Raw genomic sequence first — 20,881 nt, forward strand, 5'->3', positions numbered from 1 at the left:
AGAGATCTTTCACCGAAGCTACAATGGACAAAGGGAGTTTGGTTTAAGCATCATACACCGAAGTTCGGTTTCATTACATGGCTCGCAATGCATAACTGTTTAAGCACAGGGGATCGTAGGAGTGCATGGAACCAAAACATAGCCACCAACTGTGTTTTCTGTGCCGAGCCGATGGAAAGTAGAGGACATTTATTTTTTTAATGTTCTTTCACGGGGAATTTGTGGAACAAGGTTGCTGCAGGCATCATGGAGCACAAGTTTTCGAAACGGTGGACTGATATAGTGTTGCTCATCTCAGATCCGGGAAACAATATATAAGCTGAGGACCTTCATCCTTCGTTATGCTTTCCAACTCATGATCTATGTAATTTGGCGTGAAAGAAACAGTAGACGTCATGGAACGATAGCCAGCTCGATTGCACAACTGGTCAAGCATATTGATAAAGTGATGAGAAATCGGTTCAACTCAATCAGGAAGCTTGGAGATAGCCGATATGAAGATGGGATGCAGATGTGGCTTGCTTCACAAGCAAACACATGAAACACATCAAGAGGAGGAAAATTTTGAATTTGCTATTTGATTAATTTTCTAAGTTTTGATCTTGTATTCTATTTTACAAAAGCTCGCATCAATTTGATGTAGAACAGACTGTTTTTTTTGTTGAATAAAATTTAACATTCATTCAAAAAAAAAAAATATATGCACGTAACCTGCAAATTGTTTTCTTCAACTATTTCAAAATTATATATTTTTATATTTTTCTAAACAAATATAATCATCATTTATTATATGTTAATATATTATTATAAATTAATCAATTTAAAATATAATATAAAAAAATCAAGAATTTATACAAAAAACATTATCAATATTGTTAATTAATTATAATATAATTCTTGTTCAACATTTACACAGATGATAAGAGTTAATAAAATATTTTTTTCATTTTCTTTGAGTCATTTAATACTAAAAATTAAAATTTCTTAATTTTTTTTTTAAATTGTAAATTTAAAGTATGATACATGTTATTCCCATATTAACTCTGAAATACTAATATGGCACTTATGGAGAGAAATGGTCCTTTTTTATATATAAGACTAGTGATTTGGCACGCACCTTGTGCGGGCTCGAGTTTATTTTATATATTTTCATTAGTATTTTGTTGTTGTTTTCTTGTATAAAGTTTATAAATATGTTTCTGCCATGACATAATTGTTATTGTTGTAATTTGATAATTCTATTTGCTTTCAAAATACATCTATAGCTCGTGGAATTTCTAATTTAAAACGTATTTAACGTTTTTTTCATACTTTGGTAGTATACTCCTGTGTGCTAGCGTTCAATAGCTGCAGGGAAAAAAGTTAAAGTTGTATTGGTATAGTGTTTTCCAGCCTTAACCTTACTTTTTATCGCAATTTCTTTGTAAAGATTATATGTTAAATTTGTTTGTTCAAATAATAGCATCCATTTGTAAGTCCCAACCAATATCTGTTAAACAAAGAAATATGTAAAAGAGTACAACGGAATAAAAGTAAAAACTAGAGAAAAAATGCGGCGCTCTCTAGGGCTTCCAAGGGCGAATCTGATCGAGCCTCATCTCCGCTTTGATTGAGCCTCTGATCTGCATCGCCCCTCTTGCCTCCCGCCGTCATCACTCTGCGCTTTCACTCCTGTCCACCCTTACGCTCGTTTGCGTCCTTTTACTGTACTTTGCAGTTGGTGCTTTTTGTCTTCGACTTTTTTACGTGCTAACCACGGCGGAATGGATCGCCGATATTCCAGAGAAGAGAAGGGTAAGGACATCGTTCGTTCGCATCATTGGATCCGTGAGCCTCCCATCAAACTCCCTGATGAAGCAAACCCCGCACTCATTGAAGCCAACAAGCTTACGCTCATCGGTAGGGTGTTGAATCCCGCTATACAAAAACAAAAAAATCTGGTTTCGTTTATGCCGCAGGTATGGCGAATGGAAGATAGGATCACCGGCAGAGATTTGGGACCGGAGAAGTTCCAGTTTAAACTCAAAACCGAAGCTGACCTTCAAGCTGTTCTTAGCGAAGCCCCCTTTAACTTTAAGAGGTGGATGTTTGTGTTGCAGCGATGGGAACCTATTATATCAGAGGCCTTTCCCTCAAAAATCCCTTTCTGGGTCAGAGTGCATGGAATACCGTCACATTGCTGTACTGAAAACAATCTAAAGGCCATTGGTAATGTTCTTGGAACCTATGACAATCACGATATAGAAGATGCTGCTGTTCGTGTGTATGTTAATGGCCTCAAACCGCTGATTCAGCGCAAATCGATACAATTCTCTTCTGGCGTGGAAGTATCTGTGATCTTTGAGTACACACGGCTAGAGAAACACTGTTTCATATGTATGTCTATGTCGCATGAAAAGGAGGATTGCCCTCAAGCGAACAAGAGCTCAATCCGCGAGTCCCCAAACAGCCACATTAACAATCAGCAAACTTTGCAGCGACTGGAAGCAGATCGACAGAGGAAGGAAGATCGAAAAGCTCTCCCTGCTCTCACCTCCTCAGACAGAGCAAAACAAAGAGTTGACAGATCTGCGGAGCCTAGATATGGACCCAGTCATCTGTGATAGTAGGAATTTTTCAATCCTTGATCAGTTCCTCAACTACTCATGTCATTGTAGCACTTGAGGTATCAATCCAAATGGAGAGATTCTAGACTCTAGAACTATGAGGAGCTATCTTAATTCAAGTCTAATAAGCAGATGAGTTGGTAACAAGGTGATCTAAAAACATAAAGCAAACAAGAACAAGCAGTAATTAAGAATTAAACAAGCAAGAGAAACCAAACAAACACTCAAATTCAAATAAAGAGAAAGCTAAACCTCTAGATGTGATCATTGATCAGGGTGCTTTAAATGTGAATTCATGATGCTAAGCAAACAATGCAACACTTGCAATTCTTTAGTCTAGACTTCCAAATCAGATTAATTCATTCTCATGACAAAAATCCCTTTGTTAATTCCCAATTCAAGACTCATTCCCATTAGATGAATAAACAATCAACAAGCATAAGGTTCCAAGTCTAACATGACCAGACAGCCTCTTTGTGCATCAAAATAAGAGCTAAGAAAGACTGAATCTTATACAGAAAGATAAAACAAACATCAAATGATATCAAATTCCAATTAACTTAGAACTCTAATCTAGATTAATCCTCTCATGAAGGCACTAAACTCTATACTAATCCATTTTCAAACCAAATCATCATTTTTGAAATATGAATCAATGAGCATTAAGAAACAGTTCTAATATGTCATTCATGCATTTAACAATCATTCCCATGATGAAAAAGGCATAAACCCTTAAGTTAGCTCATTCAGGCATTTCATCAAACACCTTGTGGGTGGAGAAATGCCTAAGTTCTAGATCAAGCTTATAATGAGAGATCTAGCATTAGGATCAGCTAACTAAGGAAAGGAGAAGAGAATCTAAGCTTAAACAATCATTAATCTACATCTAAGCATCCTAATCTACACACCTAGAAGCTTAAAAGAAGACTACTCACTAATAATGATGAACACACCATTTCCTTTGCAAGAGGTGATGTTAATCATGATTAGAAGCAAAGATAAGAAGATGAGATGATAAGAAACAGACTTAGATTGATTAAATCCTTGAGATATTTCTTAACAAACTCGTTTTTACACTAAAAAGGAAAGAAAACAAGAGAGAAAACCAAGCTCCTCCCTTGGAAAAAACCCTAAAAAGCATATATAGTGTCTCTTGCGGACCGGGTCAGCCCAGGACAAACTGGGTCCTGACCCGGCTTTGATGGATAGTGGTGTGGTTAGCCACGGTCATATGATGCTTGGCCAGACCGTGGCAAACTGACAGTGTCAAAGTTCTTGGACAGATTCTTCATGATCAAGGTTGCCATAGCTTGATTTATACCATGTCTAGTGGCCACGTCTCTTCTTTTCTGGGTTTGGGTGATGAACTTCTTGGATTGCCACGTTCTTGATCTGGACCGTTTCATGTTGGGCGTGGCAAGGTGTTGATGATTCGGTGATTGCCACGGCCAAACATCAGGCCATGCTTCAAGATCATGTCAAATCTCGACCATGACATTATGGGCGTGTCAAAGATCTTCATTGCTTGTCGTGGTCAGGTCCAAGGCCATGCTTCAAGACCATGTCAAATCCCGAGAGTTGTCATATTATGCCACGACCAAGCTAAGGCCGTGGCATTATCACCGTGTCAAATCATGACACTTAGCACCTTATCCACTCTTGACGTCTGGCTGATATGTATGTCTCTTGCCTTCCTTAACTCTTATCTCACGACTCCAAATCCAATGATTCGACCTGTTCTGGGACCGTGACTCTATCATTTCCAACTTTGATGAAGGGTTCGGGTTCAGATGACGTCGGCAAGGGCTCCGTTCCACCGGTTCTTTGATGCGCATTGCTTTGGTCCTTTATCCGCTCTGAGACATGTACTGCTTCTTATCGCCGTAACTTTCAGCTCAAAACTCCAAATAGGATGATCTAAAGTGTCTGGAAACTAGACTCGAGGCTCTTGGTTCTTTATGAAGACTCCGGAGGCTGAATCCTGGTGAACGCCCTCCTTCTCAGGTGATAAAGTTGAGGGATCGTCGGCTCCATAACACTTGTCCGAGTCTGATGCACATAAGGTGAGGGTCTCTCCATGTCTTTTGTCCCAATTGCTCCCAATTAGCTCCAAATTACCTGTAAACACTCCAAAAGTGCAAAACTCTCTAGGACCTAATGCAATTCCTAACTAAAGACAAAAGCAAAGACAAATATATGTAAAACTACCTAAATGTATGCATGAGACTCAACATTTGGACAAAAATGCAATCCTAAACATGACAAAATGTGAGTATATCAACTCCCCCACACTTTTCCTTTGCTTGTCCTCAAGCAAACAAGAACAAATGAGAGAGAGAGGTTGAATGCATGGGAGTTCAGATTTCCTTTGAGAGAAGTGACCACTAAGAGAATTCAAGTTCATGCTCAATATGCAATGCAAAACCATACTTTGGTGTATCAACTCAACAGTAATCTCCACAAGTTCTCCTATTCCTCAACTCTTTAACATTCATTAATCTTTTTACCAAGTGGATCAAATGATGTATTGTTTAAACAAACAGAATTTGGCTAGGGTGAGGTTATGAGACTAAAATGATCTCATCAATGCCTGAGTGGGTTCAATGCAGCAAAAAGATCTCTCTATGAATGACCAAACTTTGGCAGAATGCTAAAGGTAAAAGGCAACCTATGCATACAAGGGCAAGGACTCATCCCACCCCACACTCTACTCAAAGTTTCCTTACTTGCTTACTTTTCACACTCATTCTTCTCTCACTAGGGGATTCTCTTTTTCTTTTCATACACAAGTCTTGGAGTTCAAACTTTACACAGCTCTTTTTCACTTTCTTTTGTAACCTCTAGCCTCTTCTTTTTTTTTTTTTTTTCTTTTTTAGAACATTTGAGCTCTTTGGCTTCTTTTCTTTTTTTTTTTTCCCTTAGAGGCTAGACTCTTTCTTTCCAAAACACTAGAGTTCACTTTCTTTGACTCAAAACTTCCAAGACCGATTTCTTTTCTTTTTCTATCCCCTAGTTCTCACCACTCTCCATTTATTTCCACTCATCTCTCCTTTTTCCACTCACCAACAAGTATTCCCCCACACTTAGTTCTCGCCAAATCTCTCAGCTCTTTGATGATGGAACTTGACACTCAATGACACTTGCCCTTGTCGCCCTAAACCTAACACTTTCTGCTAAGTTTGGTCCAAGGTGGCCTCTCAATCACACAGAAACAATTGGCTTGAAAGAAGGATGGGTTCAGGGTGAGGAAAACTGATCTATTATGCAGATTCAGCTATTTGAGCTAAGGAAGAGGATGGTAGAAACAGGATTCTAGCTCAAATATGTGTATTGCTATCCACAAGTTTATTCAAACAATACACCAAATGATAATTTCAAGTCAAGTTCAGGGTTTTCACTTATTAGAGTTGAGTTCAATTCAAACTTGCTTCTCAGATTCAGATCATTTCAAGCCTTGCAAGCATAGAAGTCATTTCACAAGCATATTTAATCAAAATTCTCAAAGTGGTGTACTCTCTAGGAAAACCTATCATTACTCCCTGCAAGATGCAACCTATATGATGCAACTAGACTCAATCCTAAAAATGTGAAATGAAACTAGAATGAACATTTTTGTAAAAAATTTTCTGATTTTTTTTTTTATTTTGTTTTGGTTTTTATATGCACTTAGATGAGATGCATGGTCAAATGAGACTCAAGATGCAAAAAAAAAAACGAAAATAAGAACAAAATAAACATGATTAGTAAACATGACCTCCCTCCCCCACACTTAAATAACACAGTCCCTTGTGTTATAAAAGCATAAGAGAGGAGTGAAAGGCAAAAGCAAGAAAGATGCAAAATGAGAAATAAAGAACTAGATGCATGTGTACAAGGAGTTTGGAGTGTTACCAGATTTGTTTTTGATGGAAGGGAGTAGTGGAATTGTGAATCTCAGGAGGCTAAACATCATTGGAGGTGTCCAAGTTTTGATGCTGCTCCTTGCACTGATCTGAACGTGCTTGTAGTGAGGGCTGGAGCTCATTTTTGTGCATTGTTCCTCTTGCCACCCCCTGTTGCCACGGTCTGGAAGCTCCTCTGGACAGCCCGTGGCATTCTTTTGTTTTTCCTCTAACACATTGCCACGGCTTGGATGTGACCGTGGCAAAGAGACCATGGCAAAAGCCGAAGGTTCTGCTGCCTTAAAACATGCTGCCACGCCTTGAATCTACCCGTGGCATTCCTCCCGTGGCAAAAGCCGAATGGTGGTGTATTCAAAATTCAACTTGCCACGGTTCAATTCTGGGCGTGGCAATCTCCCCATGGCAATCACCGAAGGTTGGCATCCAAGAAAAAGCCTCATGCCACGCCTGGGTCAAGCAATGATTCATGGTCGTGGCAAACTGTGAACTTAGCCAAATTTTGCATTTCCTTGCATCTTTTCCACCATTCTTTGAGGCCAAAGAATACTAGGTCATCTGTAACCTGAACACACTCCACAAAACACATCAAAACATCCTAAAAACAGCAAAAGAAAGCATTAAAAAAATATTTACAAAAGATAAGTTTGGGGTGTCTCCCAAGAGCACTTTGTTTTAAGTCACTAAGTTTGACTTTTCATACTCTTTTCTTAGTGAGTGAGAGGAGGAGCTTTGATGCTCCTTGTCTTGTCCATGAATTCAAGCAGTAGGTCCCTGCTCATCAGCTCTTGAACACCAGATGACCCTTTATCTATGAGCTCTTGTGTGAGGATTGCCCTGACTTTTGCAAAAGGTTTTGATCCTCCAATGCCTTTAACCTTGTATTCCACAGCTCCACCATCAAACTTCCATGGAGTGAGAGTTAAGACTTGAGAAGAGGACCCAAGAGTGAATAATTTGGTGCTTGTTGGGTTCTTGTCTTGAGACCCTGAACCATTGCTTTTGTTGCTGCTGACCTCCTTCTCACTTAGTGTAGGAGAAAAAGATTCCAAGCAAGCTTCATCATCACTAAAGAAATCTCCTTCAAACTCAAGATCAGGTCTTACTAAGGATTCTTTCTTCTTCTCAACAGATGCAAGGGGTTGAGCTTCTTCTATAGTTCCAATACTCCCCACATACTTCATCTCATAGTGTTTCAACTCATCAGAATCATCAGATATAACCCCACAAAATCCAGCAAGAGGAGGTTTAAGGGGATAAGATACTTCATCATCTACCTTAGTAAGCACCACTCTTTGAGTATCAAAGTCCATCTTTGCTCCTGTGGTGTTCAGAAATGGAGTTCGAAGCAGAAGAGGTAGCTCTTTGGTCTTTTTCATCTTCATGACTACAAAACCAGTTGGAACTGGGCATTCACCAATCTTTAATGGGTAGTCTTCAAGGATTCCATATGGCTTCTTTGGGGATGAATCTCCAAAGGTAATTGACATGGGGTGATGCTTAAGACTCTTGATCCCTAGTCTCTCCACCATGTCTAAAGACATTACACTGATGCTTGATCCAGAATCACACAAAGCATTGTCCACTTTCAAATTTCCAAGACAGCATGAGATGGAGAACTTTCCTGGGTTGCCTATCTTGGGAATAGATTTGGGTTTCACCCTTGTTGATCCAGTGCTAGAGACTCCATCAGATGTCCTTCCTTGAACCATTCTCTGATCCTTTCCTTCAGCAATCTCAGAATCATTCTTTTTTATATCAAAACAAGCTGCCTCCCCACCTTCTTTCTCAATGTCCTCATTGAGATCACAGAACAGGAACTCAAACTCATCTATGATGGCGTTCTCATCATCTTTTGTCAGGCATTTTTCACTTGAGACATTGCCATGGAGAAGGTCCTCAATTTCTTGGACAGCAGTATGATTCTCATCATTTGAGAGGATTGCATTGCAGTATTCTGTTTGATGTGCAATTGATGTCCCTGGTAAAGATCTTTGAGCTTGAGAACTGCAGTGGCCCTTGTTGTTCTCTAGAGTCTTGACTTTGGAAGCCAAGGTTGAAAGTTGAGTTAGAAGATCAGAATAAGTGCAATCCACCTTGTTGTTAATCTCTGCCATTTTCTTGTTGAAGTCTATGGCACCACTTGCTTGACCTTTGAGGATTTGCAGGAGCAGGTTCTGCACTTCTTGATCCTTATTCTTTGAGTTCTGTTGGAGACTTTGTTGTTGGGGAGAGACAAAACCTTGTTGTTGAGTGTTTTGAGGATAAAAGTTCTGGTTTGGGGGATTCTTGTAGTAGGTAAAGCCCTTTTGGTGACCTTGTTGGCCACCTACAATGTTCACCTCAGCTGTGATGTCTTCCCTTTGAAATGTGTCTTGAAACACATGATTCAAATCTTTAACAAAGTTGGCTGACTGATGAGAAGCTAAGAGAAGTGTGTTTAGCTTCTCATTGAGACTTGATGTCTTTCCTTGTCCTTTCCTCTTCAGCACTCACAGCTCCTCTTGAATTCTTTTCAAAGTCTGATCCATAAAGCTCATCACTCTGAGCTACATTCTCCACTAGGGTCATGGCATCATTGACTTCCTTGGTCATGAAATTACCATTTGAAGCTGTGTCCAAGAGAAGTCTGACCTTTGGTAAAGCACCTCTGTAGAAGGTACTTAGCAGCTGACAATCTGAGAATCCATGGTGAGGGCATTGCATGGTATACCCTCTAAATCTTTCCCAAGCCTCACAAAATGATTCATGGTTCTTCTGAATGAAACTTGAGATTTCATTTCTTAACCTTGCTGTTCTTGATGAAGAGAAGAACTTGGTTAGAAATGCTCTTTTGCATTGCTCCCAAGTTGTGACTGATCCTTGAGGTAAAGACTTTTCCCACTGATGAGCTTTGTCTCCTAGAGAAAAAGGGAATAGCCTCAACTTGAAACTGTCCTCACTCACTCCATTCATCTTAGTTAGATCACAAACTCTATCAAAGTTGTCAATGTGATCTAATGGGTCTTCTAATGCCAAGCCATGGGACCTGTTTGATTGCACCATGTTGATCAAGCCAGATTTGATCTCAAAATCGTTTTCAGGTGTAGGAGCTTGAATCCCATCTCTGAACCTGAATATTGGCCTCATCACCAGCTCCCACAACTATTCTTGGACGTGGTGCTGGACCCTCTTGCTGAGCCTGGTGGTTTCCATTACCACCATGAGCCTGTTGCCCTTGATCCATACCCAACCTCTCAATGTGCTCAGTTCTTTCTCTTTGTCTCCTTGCTTGACTTCTGGTGTTCATACACCTGAAAACAAAGACAGCACTTGAAAGGTAATCAGTAAAACAAAAGAAAATGACTTGATCTCAAGAAGATCCAAAGTCCTAATGCTAGAATGAATCTCCAATTGGCAACGGCGCCAAATTGATAGTAGGAATTTTTCAATCCTTCATTAATTCCTCAACTACTCATGTCATTGTAGCACTTGAGGTATCAATCCAAATGGAGAGATTCTAGACACTAGAACTATGAGGAGCTATCTTAATTCAAGTCTAATAAGCAGATGAGTTGGTGACAAGGTGATCTAAAAACATAAAGCAAACAAGAACAAGCAGTAATTAAGAATTAAACAATCAAGAGAAACTAAACAAACACTCAAATTCAAATAAAGAGAAAGCTAAACCTCTAGATGTGATCATTGATCAGGGTGCTTTATATGTGAATTCATGATGCTAAGCAAACAATGCAACACTTGCAATTCTTTAGTCTAGACTTCCAAATCAGATTAATTCATTCTATGACAAAAATCCCTTTGTTAATTACCAATTCAAGACTAATTCCCATTAGATGAATAAACAATCAACAAACATAAGGTTCCAAGTCTAAAATGACCAGACAGCCTCTTTGTGCATCAAAATAAGAGCTAAGAAAGACTGAATCTTATACAGAAAGATAAAGCAAACATCACATGATCTCAAATTCCAATTAACTTGGAACTCTAATCTAGATTAATCCTCTCATGAAGGCACTAACCTCTACTCTAATCTATTTTCAAACAAAATCATCATTTGTGAAATATGAATCAATGAGCATTAAGAAACAGTTCTAATATGTCATTCATGCATTTAACAATCATTCCCATGATGAAAAAGGCATAAACCCTTAAGGTAGCTCATTCAGGCATTTCATCAAACACCTTGTGGGTGGAGAAATGCCTAAGTTCTAGATCAAGCTTATAATGAGAGATCTAGCATTAGGATCAGCTAACTAAGGAAAGAAGAAGAGAATCTAAGCTTAAACAATCATTAATCTACATCTAAGCACCCTAATCTATACACCTAGAAGCTTAAAAGAAGACTACTCACTAATCATGATGAACACACCATTTCCTTTGCAAGAGGTGATGTTAATCATGATTAGAAGCAAAGATAAGAAGATGAGATGATAAAAAACAGACTTAGATTGTTTAAATCCTTGAGATATTTCTTAACAAACTCGTTTTTACACTAAAAAGGAAAGAAAACAAGAGAGAAAACCAAGCTCCTCCCTTGGAAAAAACCCTAAAAAGCATATATAGTGTCTCTTGCGGACCGGGTCAGCCCAGGACAAACTGGGTCCTGATCCGGCTTTGATGGATAATGGTGTGGTTAGCCACGGTCAGATGATGCTTGGCCAGACCGTGGCAAACTGAAAGTGTCAAAGTTCTTGGACAGATTCTTCATGATCAAGGTTGCCATGGCTTGATTTATACCATGTCTAGTGGCCACGTCTCTTCTTTTCTGGGTTTGGGTGATGAACTTCTTGGATTGCCACGTTCTTGATCTGGACCGTTTCATGTTGGGCGTGGCAAGGTGTTGATGATTCGGTGATTGCCACGGCCAAACATCAGGCCGTGCTTCAAGACCATGTTAAATCCCAACCATTACATTATGGGCGTGTCAAAGATCTTCATTGCTTGTCGTGGTCAAGTCCAAGGCTGTGCTTCAAGACCATGTCAAATCCCGAGAGTTGTCATATTATGCCACGACCAAGCTCAGGCCGTGGCATTATCACCGTGTCAAATCATGACACTTAGCACCTTATCCACTCTTAGACGTCTGGCTGATATGTATGTTTCTCGCCTTCCTTAACTCTCATCTCACGACTCCAAATCCAATGATTCGATCTGTTCTGGGACCGTGACTATATCATCTCCAACTTTTATGAAGGGTTCGGGTTCAGATGAGTTCGGCAAGGGCTCCGTTCCACCGGTTCTTTGATGCGCGTTGCTTTGGTCCTTTATCCGCTCTGAGACATGTACTGCTTCTTATCGCCGTAACGTTCAGCTCAAAACTCTAAATAGGATGATCTAAAGTGTTCTGGAAACTAGACTCGAGGCTCTTGATTCTTTATGAAAACTCCGGAGGCTGAATCCTGGTGAACGCCCTCCTTCTCAGGTGATAAAGTTGAGGGATCGTCGGCTCCATAACACTTGTCCGAGTCTGATGCACATAAGGTGATGGTCTCTCCATGTCTTTTGTCCCAATTGCTCCCAATTAGCTCCAAATGACCTGTAAACACTCCAAAAGTGCAAAACTCTCTAGGACCTAATGCAATTTCTAACTAAAGACAAAAGCAAAGACAAATATATGTAAAACTACCTAAATGTATGCATTATACTCAATATTTGGACAAAAATGCAATCCTAAACATGAAAAAATGTGAGTATATCAATCTGAAGCCACCATTCCGGACCTGCCTCCTATAAATGGAGAACGGATTCCAACGGCTTTCAGACTTGGACCTCGAACAGTACCTTTGAAGCAACGCTTGAGAACTTCGTCGAAAAGAGCTACACCAAAACGTCGACAGACAAAAGCTTCAGCAAAGTCGATTGCTAAAAGTCTCATGGGGTCTGCGTCAAAGAAACTGATCCCGCACAGTCCGCTCAAGGGAGGCAACAGCAAGCGTAGAGTGTGGAACCAGATCTCGGATTTATGAGCTAACAGAAATTCTGCATGGCTTCTCTTAGGAGACTTCAATGAGATTCTCGATAATTCAGAGAAAAAAGGAGGTCCTCGAAGGCATGAATGTTCTTTCGTTAACTTTCGTAGCTTCGTATCTCAAAATGGCTTATGGGATGTCAAACAATCCGGTAATCCATTTTCCTGGCGATGTGTAACGAGAATCTCACATTGTAAGAGCCCGACTGGATCGCTCCTTGTGTAACGACGCCTGGCTAGAGGACTTCCCCTCTGGCCGTTCAGAATACCTTCGCTATGAAGGCGCAGATCACCGACTGCTAGTTACCTTCCTGGACGACTCTAGAGTCAAGCGTAAAGGCATCTTTCGCTTTGACAATAAACTTCGTAAGAAGGAGGAAATTATGTACCTTATAGGACGCGTCTGGCATCAAGAAGATCGCCAATCTGTGGTAGCCAAGATATCTTACTGCCGTCGAGAGATCATACGCTGGACAAAGGACCAGAACATGAACAGTGCTAAGCTTATTCTCGAAGCACAAACAGAGCTCAAGGCAGCTCTCTCGGCAGACTCCCCCAATCCAGAATTGATTGGCAAATACACAGCCATTTTGGAAAAGGCGTACAAAGACGAAGAACAGTTCTGGAAGCAGAGAAGTTGAATCCTCTGGCTGCAAAGCGGCGATAGAATCACTGGGTACTTCCATGCAGTCACCCGCAAAAGACGAACTTGCAATCGCTTCACAATTTTGGAGGACTCGGAGAGCGCAGCCTTTCACGAGGAACGAGACTTCACCTGCATCATCTTTGACTACTTCCAGAACATTTTCTCCTCGCAATCCACCGCCAATCCTGGTCTACTAGATGAGGTGATCAGTCAATTGGTTACAGAGGATATGAATCGCACCCTTACGCGGATTCCTGATGCAAAGGAATTTACTCTGCGGTAAAGAGTATCCATCCGAGTAAAGCCCCAGGACCAGACGGTTTTTCTGCTGGTTTCTTTCACACGTACTGGCCTATCATAGGGCAGGATGTTGCGAGAGAAATTCAGGAGTTTTTTACGAATGGAATATTCCCTGCTCAGCAAAGTAAGACTCACGTACGTCTTTTCCCGAAGATCTCGGGCTCCAGGAAAGTGGTAGACTATCGCCCAATCACCCTGTGCAATGTCTACTATAAGATCATTGCAAAATCCTCACCAAGCGCTTGCAAGCCTTCCTCCCGTTGTTAATCTCAGAGACTCAGTCAGCCTTCGTTCCACATAGAGCTATCTCAGATAACGTTCTGATCACGCATGAGACACTTTATTACTTGCGAACATCGGAGGCAAAGCAACGTTGCTTCATGGCAGTTAAAACAGACATGAGCAAGGCGTATGATCGGATAGAATGGGATTTCCTCGAAGCGGTGCTGAAAAAACTGGGTTTTCACTCCACGTGGATCTCTTGGATCATGGAATGCGTCACTTCGGTCTCGTACTCATTTCTTATTAACTGAGGACCTCAGGGTAGGGTGGTGCCTTCTTGTGGACTTCGTCAGGGAGACCCCCTTTCTCCATACCTGTTTATCCTCTGCATGGAGGTTTTAGCAGGTATGTGTTGCAAGGCCCAAGAAGATGGATCACTTCAAGGTATTCGAGTGTTGAGGAATAGCCCTCCGGTTAATCACCTAATTTTTGCGGATGACACCATGTTCTTCTGCAAATCGGGATAGCTGTAATACTCTGGAATCAATACTCAAGCGTTATGAAGCTGCCTCGGGACAATGCATTAATCTCAACAAGTCCTCGATCTTTTTCTCAGCGAAGACCCCACGATACCGACGAATTGCAGCCTGACGGATCCTGAATATTCATAACGAAGGTGGAATTGGGAAATACCTAGGGCTCCCAGAGAACTTCGGACGTAAAAAGAAAGATATCTTCGCAGGACTGGTGGACCGAATCAGACAACGATCTCACAGTTGGGCATCTCGCTTCCTCTCTGCCGCAGGAAAACAAGTTCTGCTCAAGTCGGTCCTGGCTGCAATGCCAGAACACTCAATGTCTTGCTTTAAGCTCCCAAAATCTCTCTGTAAACAGATTCAGTCAGTTCTTACGAGATTTTGGTGGGATTACAAAGCAGACATTCGGAAGATGTCCTGGGTTTCATAAAATAAGCTGTCGGCTCCAAAAAATGCAGGAGGATTGGGATTTCGAGATATCAAAATGTTCAATGATTCCTTGCTCGCAAAACTAGGGGCGCGTCTCATCTCTCACCTGCACGTCTTGGCATCTCGAGTATTATTGGGCAAATATTGTACCCCTACGCCTTTCATGGAATGCACCTTACCTTCCAATCCATCTCATGGCTGGAGAAGTATCATGGCAGGACGGGAAATTCTTCGAAAAGGCATGGGTTGGTTAGTTGGTAATGGTGAGTCCATCAATATCTGGACGGACCCTTGGCTCAGCACGGAGATTCCGCTCAGACCGTTTGGCCCCCCACCTCTTACCCTCATTGACCTCCGAGTTGCTGACCTCATCGATCCCGTTCATCAAACTTGGAACTGGCAAGACAGAGAAAGACAGAGAAATTTTAACTAGCAAAAAAACATCTGGAAGCTCCAAATTGTACCAAAAGTTAAGCAATTCCTGTGGAGAGCAGCTGTGGAAGCCCTCCCTGTTGGTGTGGAGTTAGTGTGCAGGGGCATTCAAGTGGACTTTGCTTGTAAGATCTGTGGGAATCCAGAAACTATCACCCACGTTCTGAGAGACTGCCAATTCGCCAGGGAGGTTTGGAATTTAGCACCTCTTCGATCCCAGCCTCACTTGAATACAGTTTTGGGCTTGGACTTCCTAGCTCATCTCCCAGCGATGGTAAGTCTCCCTCCGATAGGCATTTCAGCTACTTCTCTTCCGGCTTGGATCTGCTGGAACCTATGGACAGCCAGAAATCATCTTATCTTTTCGGGCACAGCCTATTCTGCCAGCAAAGTGATCACCAAAGCCCTATGCGATGCGCGGGTGTGGCAAGAAGCACAGAGCTCCCTGCGAAAACCTCAGGAACCTCAGGAACCTCAGGTAGCGACCCCTCCTCCTCCTCCCTCTCTCAGTGTCATCTGCAATGTTGATGCAGCTTGGCACGCAGTCTCTGGTAACTGCGGTTTGGGGTTTATCTTTCGAACCCCAGAGGAGGATCGGCCACTACACCACTCGGCCTCGCGCCAGTTTGTCACCTCCGCACTCGCAGCTGAAGCATGGGCACTCGGAGAGGCTCTGATCTCCGCTGTTGATGCAGGCTATGAGAGTTTGCAGGTTCTCTTGGACTCACAAACCTTAGTGAATCTCATCAACTTGCAGGATACGCATACAGAGATTCATGCTATTGTTAACGATATACGCCATCTAGCGTTATCTTTCTCTTTGATTTCATTTTTCTATGTCCCTCGTACCGATAACGTTGAGGCTGACAATCTTGCTAAAGACGCTCTTAGAGCCTTATTGTATCCCATTGAATGATTAATGAAATTTACAGTTCGACCAAAAAAAAAATATAAAAGAGTACAACGAATGACTTTAATTCAGAAATCGGTATAAAAGTGACAAGTATCTCTAAGCAGAAATCGCTAAAGAATGAAAACAAAAATGATGTTCTTCTAGTTTTTGTAAACATGTCAATGAAGCACTAAATTTTAGCATAAACTTCCTTGTAGACAATATTCATTGTTTTCCTTTGCGGTACTCCTTTCTCGTCGGTAATAAGTATTTTCAATCTTTTTTTAGATGTTACTCTTGAAACTGCATCATAGAGATGACTATGAGAGAATACAGGTTTGGGTAAATACAACCCAACTCTCTCAAGCATTTAACCTTGACTCTTGTTAATAATCATTGCAAAAGAAAGTGTTACGGGAAACTGTCTACAACGCAGAATGGAAAGTGTGCGTCTACCGGTGTTACAAACATCTTTGGTATCAACACACCCTCATCATCGTTATTGTCGTAATTTCCCGTAATCACCCTAGCCTCGATAACATGATTTATCAACTTAGTCACTATCAATCTTGTACCATTGCACAATCCACTCTTAGGGTCAATGTTTCATAGTAACATTATCAGAGCTCCCACCTTCAAGAATAGTTCGTGATTAGGCATACCTGAAATCTTAATGTTATTCAAAAACCCTTGCATATATACAATGTCGTCAGCATCACTTATATCTAAGGGTTCAATACTTTCTGCACTTATATATCTTTTTTTTTTTCACCTGAATATTAAACAATTTCAAACAATAGTTACATATAACAAAATATTAATTTTGGTACCATTTTTAATAATCATTCTCTATTTAATTTGAAATACGAGTGTGTAAAGGTTTAAGGTGAAGATCGCCCATGACTAAGTCCATATTATTGTCAAAATATATCTACATATTTTAAATTTGTTAGCCGAATGAATGATATTAAATTGTCTTAAAAGTTTAAAAAATACCTGGTAACTTTGATAGCATATATTGGTTTATGATCTCAACATCCACATTCCTAGGACTTAATATAGCTTTATCTCTGAAGAACTTTGCATTCGTATTAGTGGCAAACTGATTCACCGTAAATCTCCTGAACAACTGATCGTACAAGATCGTCGCAATCAAGAATTAGCAAATCTTCTTGTATCTCAATTTTGACTTCTCCAGTATTAGGCTCGTTTATTTTCCCTATCACCAATATCCAATATCCACTTTAAGAATGCTTTAAGATCTTCAGCATCATCATTAGTCAGACCTGCAAGCAATCTCATATTTCGAAGTTGTAAAACTTTACACTTGCGCCAAAGTGCTGAGGAATTTAAAGCGGCGAAGACGGTTTAAGACCTTGTTGCATCTGGTATTACTAGCAAAACCTGTCTAAAATCACCGCCAAAACAATCACCTTACCACCAAACGGTTCCTGATACTTTAATATATCACACATGCTTCTATGCAATGTCTCGAAACAGAACTTGCTCATCATGGAGGCCTCATCCCATATTATAAGCCGAGTCTCTTTGATTAATTTCGCCAAATATGAACCAGACTTCATCAAGTATGTGGTATGGTCATTAACATTTATAAGAATGCCAAATCTACAATGTGCCGTTCTACCACCTTGCAATACCAATGACGCAATCCCTCAGACACCACATTAATAACTACTTCACCTGCATGCAATCTCTTATTTCAAAGTTGTAAAACTTTACACTTGCGCCAAAATTCTGATGAATTTAAAGCGGCAAACACGGTTTAAGACATTGTTGCATCTGGTATTACTGGCAAAACCTGTCTAAAATCACCACCAAAATCAATCACCTTACCACCAAACGGTTCATGATACTTTAATATATCACACATGCTTTGCAATGTCTCGAAGCAGAACTTGCTCATCATTGGGGCCTCATCCCATATTATAAGCCGAGTCTCTTCGATTAATTTCGCCAAATACGAACCAGCCTTCATCGAGCATGTGGTATGGTCATTAACATTTATAAGAATGCAAAATCTAGAATGTGCCGTTCTACCACCTTGCAATATATACCAGTGACACAATCCCACTAGACACTACATTAATAACTACTTCACCTGCATGCAATCTCATATTTTGAAGTTGTAAAACTTTACACTTGCGCCAAAGTGTTGATGATTTTAAAGCGGCCAACACGGTTTAAGACCTTGTTGCATCTGGTATTACTGGCAAAACCTGTCTAAAATCACCGCAAAAAACAATCACCTTACCACCAAACGGTTCCTGATACTGTAATATATCACACATGCTTCTATGCAATGTCCCGAAGCAGAACTTGCTCATCATGGGGGATTTATCTCATATTATAAGCCGAGTCTCTTTGATTAATTTTTCCAAATACGAACCAGTCTTCATCGAGCATGTGGTATGGTCATTAACATTTATAAGAATGCCAAATCTAGAATGTGCCGTTCTACCACCTTGCTATACCAGTGACACAATCCCACTAGACACTACGGATAACACCGGATTTTGACCATTTTTATGGATCACTTTAATATCTTTTGCAGGTATTTTTACTCCATTTTCAAAGGTTTTCAAAGGATTTCTATGTTTTTGGATTTTAAAAGACTTTTCAGGTAATTTGGGATAAAGAGGTGCAAATTGGAACAAAAAGACTCTTTTGGATAAATGCAGACCGTCAGAACTTTCATGGAGAGACGAAGACCTTCTCACTTTCTGATCACTCTCAAAATTGGACAACTAATAGAAGACTCAACCAGCTTTCAAATGCATTTGGTTTGGAGTCATTCCAACGTTTGGATCTCAAGATATTCCATTTTCCCCGGAGACACTCGAAGACGGCCGGCAGCTCACACGACCACAGCCAAGCCTTCATCTCCCACAGTCGCAACCCACGTGACTGCGGCCAGGCATCTCCAGCCTTAAAAGCCCAAGTCATTTCCCAGCCTCATTTCCGGAACCCTAGAGACCCTGTAGTATTGAAGACTATAAATACTTGTCATTTATGTCGTTTTTAGATATCACCTTTCATACTTTTACAAAAACTCTTTTCCCCAGCCGTTTTATGCGATTTTTAGAGAAGATTATTCAACTCTGAGTTCATCAAGAGAGAAGCTTTCATTCATCTCTTTTCTTTACTGTTTTTGATTTCTTTTATTAAAACTAATGATGATGTCGACCTCAGCCATGTCTGAGTAGATCCCGAGTTGGGCATAGGGTTCCCGAAAGGGGCTCTCATAATCGATTAAGACATCTAGGTTTATAGATCTGGGATTTTAACAATGTTCTCTGTTTATTCTCATCCTTAATGCATGTATGCTTGATTGATCACCTCGTATCTGATCTAGATAGTTAGTATTGTTAAAGTTTTCATTAAGTTTCCGACCTAGAATGAAACAGGCGATTTTTCCATAGGAGTGGAAACCTACCTGTGGCGAAATCGTGAGTACTGACGAGTCCTGTGCAGCTCTTGCGTTTTCTCCCTTCCAGGGCCAGAGTGGAAGCCTATTGTTCAGGGTTATGAGAAACAGTTGGTTATGATCACGACAGTGACGTAGTCATACTGATGAACTCTAGCTCTAGAACCCTAATATTTTGAAATCCGTCAATCCCAATCTAAAATCCCTAGTGTTGAAACCGATTATGATCCCTGTAGAGTTTCCGAAAGTCCAGCGTTTTTAGTCATAGTTTACAAACCAATCGATATTTACTTGTTTCTTTAGATCTCCATTTTATTTGCTTTAGTTCGAGTTTTACTTGTTTCATCTTGCTTTCATTCGATTATCTACTTGCTTTTGAGGATATATTTATTTGCTTTCTTTAGTTTTAGTTTAATCCGTAACAAACAACCAATCCCTGAAACCGATTTAGTCTAGACATAAACTTATAAACCGTAGAAAAATACCAGGCACACAAATCCCTGTGGATTCGATCCCTAAGTACTACAACTGATTAGCTGTGCACTTGCGGCTTTCATTTGTTTTTATTAAAGGTAAAACTTATTCCCTGACCTCGTAGCACATCAAGTTTTTGGCGCCGTTTCCGGGGATTTGTTTCGCTGCCTTTGTGATTTTTCTTGTTCTAATTTCTGTTCTAGACATCTGATCTCTAGTTCCTTCTTAAGTTGCTGAATTATCTTTCCCTTCTTTTGTTATTCTCTGAATTGCATGAATACCAGGCGTAGACCTGTAGAAAACATTCCAATTCTAGACGAGATAGACAGACACGAAAGAGAACTTCAAAGACTTAGACGAACGCAAGGAATGACCAACGACAACCAGCCTGGAGATGCCATTAACCGGAACTTAAACATGGACCAAGATTGGTCCGAACATGGTGAAAATGAAGAGAATGATCAAAGAGAAGGTGAACATGCTCGACAAGATGAAGAAGAGAATGAGATCCCTCCAAGAAACCCTCAAATTCGAGAGAGAGAAGAACGCGAAGACCTTGATGCACCTATCAATGCAGCTGATGATAACAACCAGGAGATGCAGCCGAATGAGTGCAATAACCGCCCTGTTCAGCAAGCAAATCAACACCGAAGACAAGCCAGGAACCATCACATTGCTGATTTCGATGCATCTACTCGGAATTTTTAAAATCGATCTGCAATCCAAGTACCATTCCTGAACCGGAATGAGTTTGAAGTCAAGCCGCAAATCATCTCTTTGGTGAAACAAAACCAGTTTCATGGAGTTCCTTCTGAACATCCAATGGACCACATTGAACTCTTTGAAGAAATCTGCAGCATGATGAGGATAAACCAAGTTCCAGCAGACTATCTAAAGTGTAAGTTGTTCCCATTTTTATTAGCAAATAAAGCTCACCGGTTATTGAAATCTTTGCCTGCCGGATCAATCACTAACTGTGAAGAATGTAAAACTGCTTTTCTGAACCACTTCTATACTATGTCAAGGTCGAAC

General features: G+C 40.5%; 1 protein-coding gene and 1 non-coding gene across 2 annotated transcripts; both read left to right on the forward strand.

Moving 5' to 3' along the window:
* The first annotated feature begins 1,763 nt into the window (after positions 1-1,763).
* On the forward strand, positions 1,764-2,603 carry LOC18013942. The gene has a single exon (XM_006396101.1). It carries the CDS (start codon positions 1,764-1,766, stop codon positions 2,601-2,603), a length of 840 nt encoding a protein of 279 aa, XP_006396164.1.
* Positions 2,604-9,188: 6,585 nt separating this feature from the next.
* On the forward strand, positions 9,189-9,295 carry LOC112084727. The gene has a single exon (XR_002898388.1). It is a non-coding gene; the product is annotated as a small nucleolar RNA R71 (small nucleolar RNA).
* The last annotated feature ends 11,586 nt before the right edge of the window (positions 9,296-20,881 follow it).

Source organism: Eutrema salsugineum, unplaced genomic scaffold, assembly GCF_000478725.1.
Source record: "Eutrema salsugineum unplaced genomic scaffold, Eutsalg1_0 scaffold_4, whole genome shotgun sequence".
NCBI lineage: Eukaryota > Viridiplantae > Streptophyta > Magnoliopsida > Brassicales > Brassicaceae > Eutrema > Eutrema salsugineum.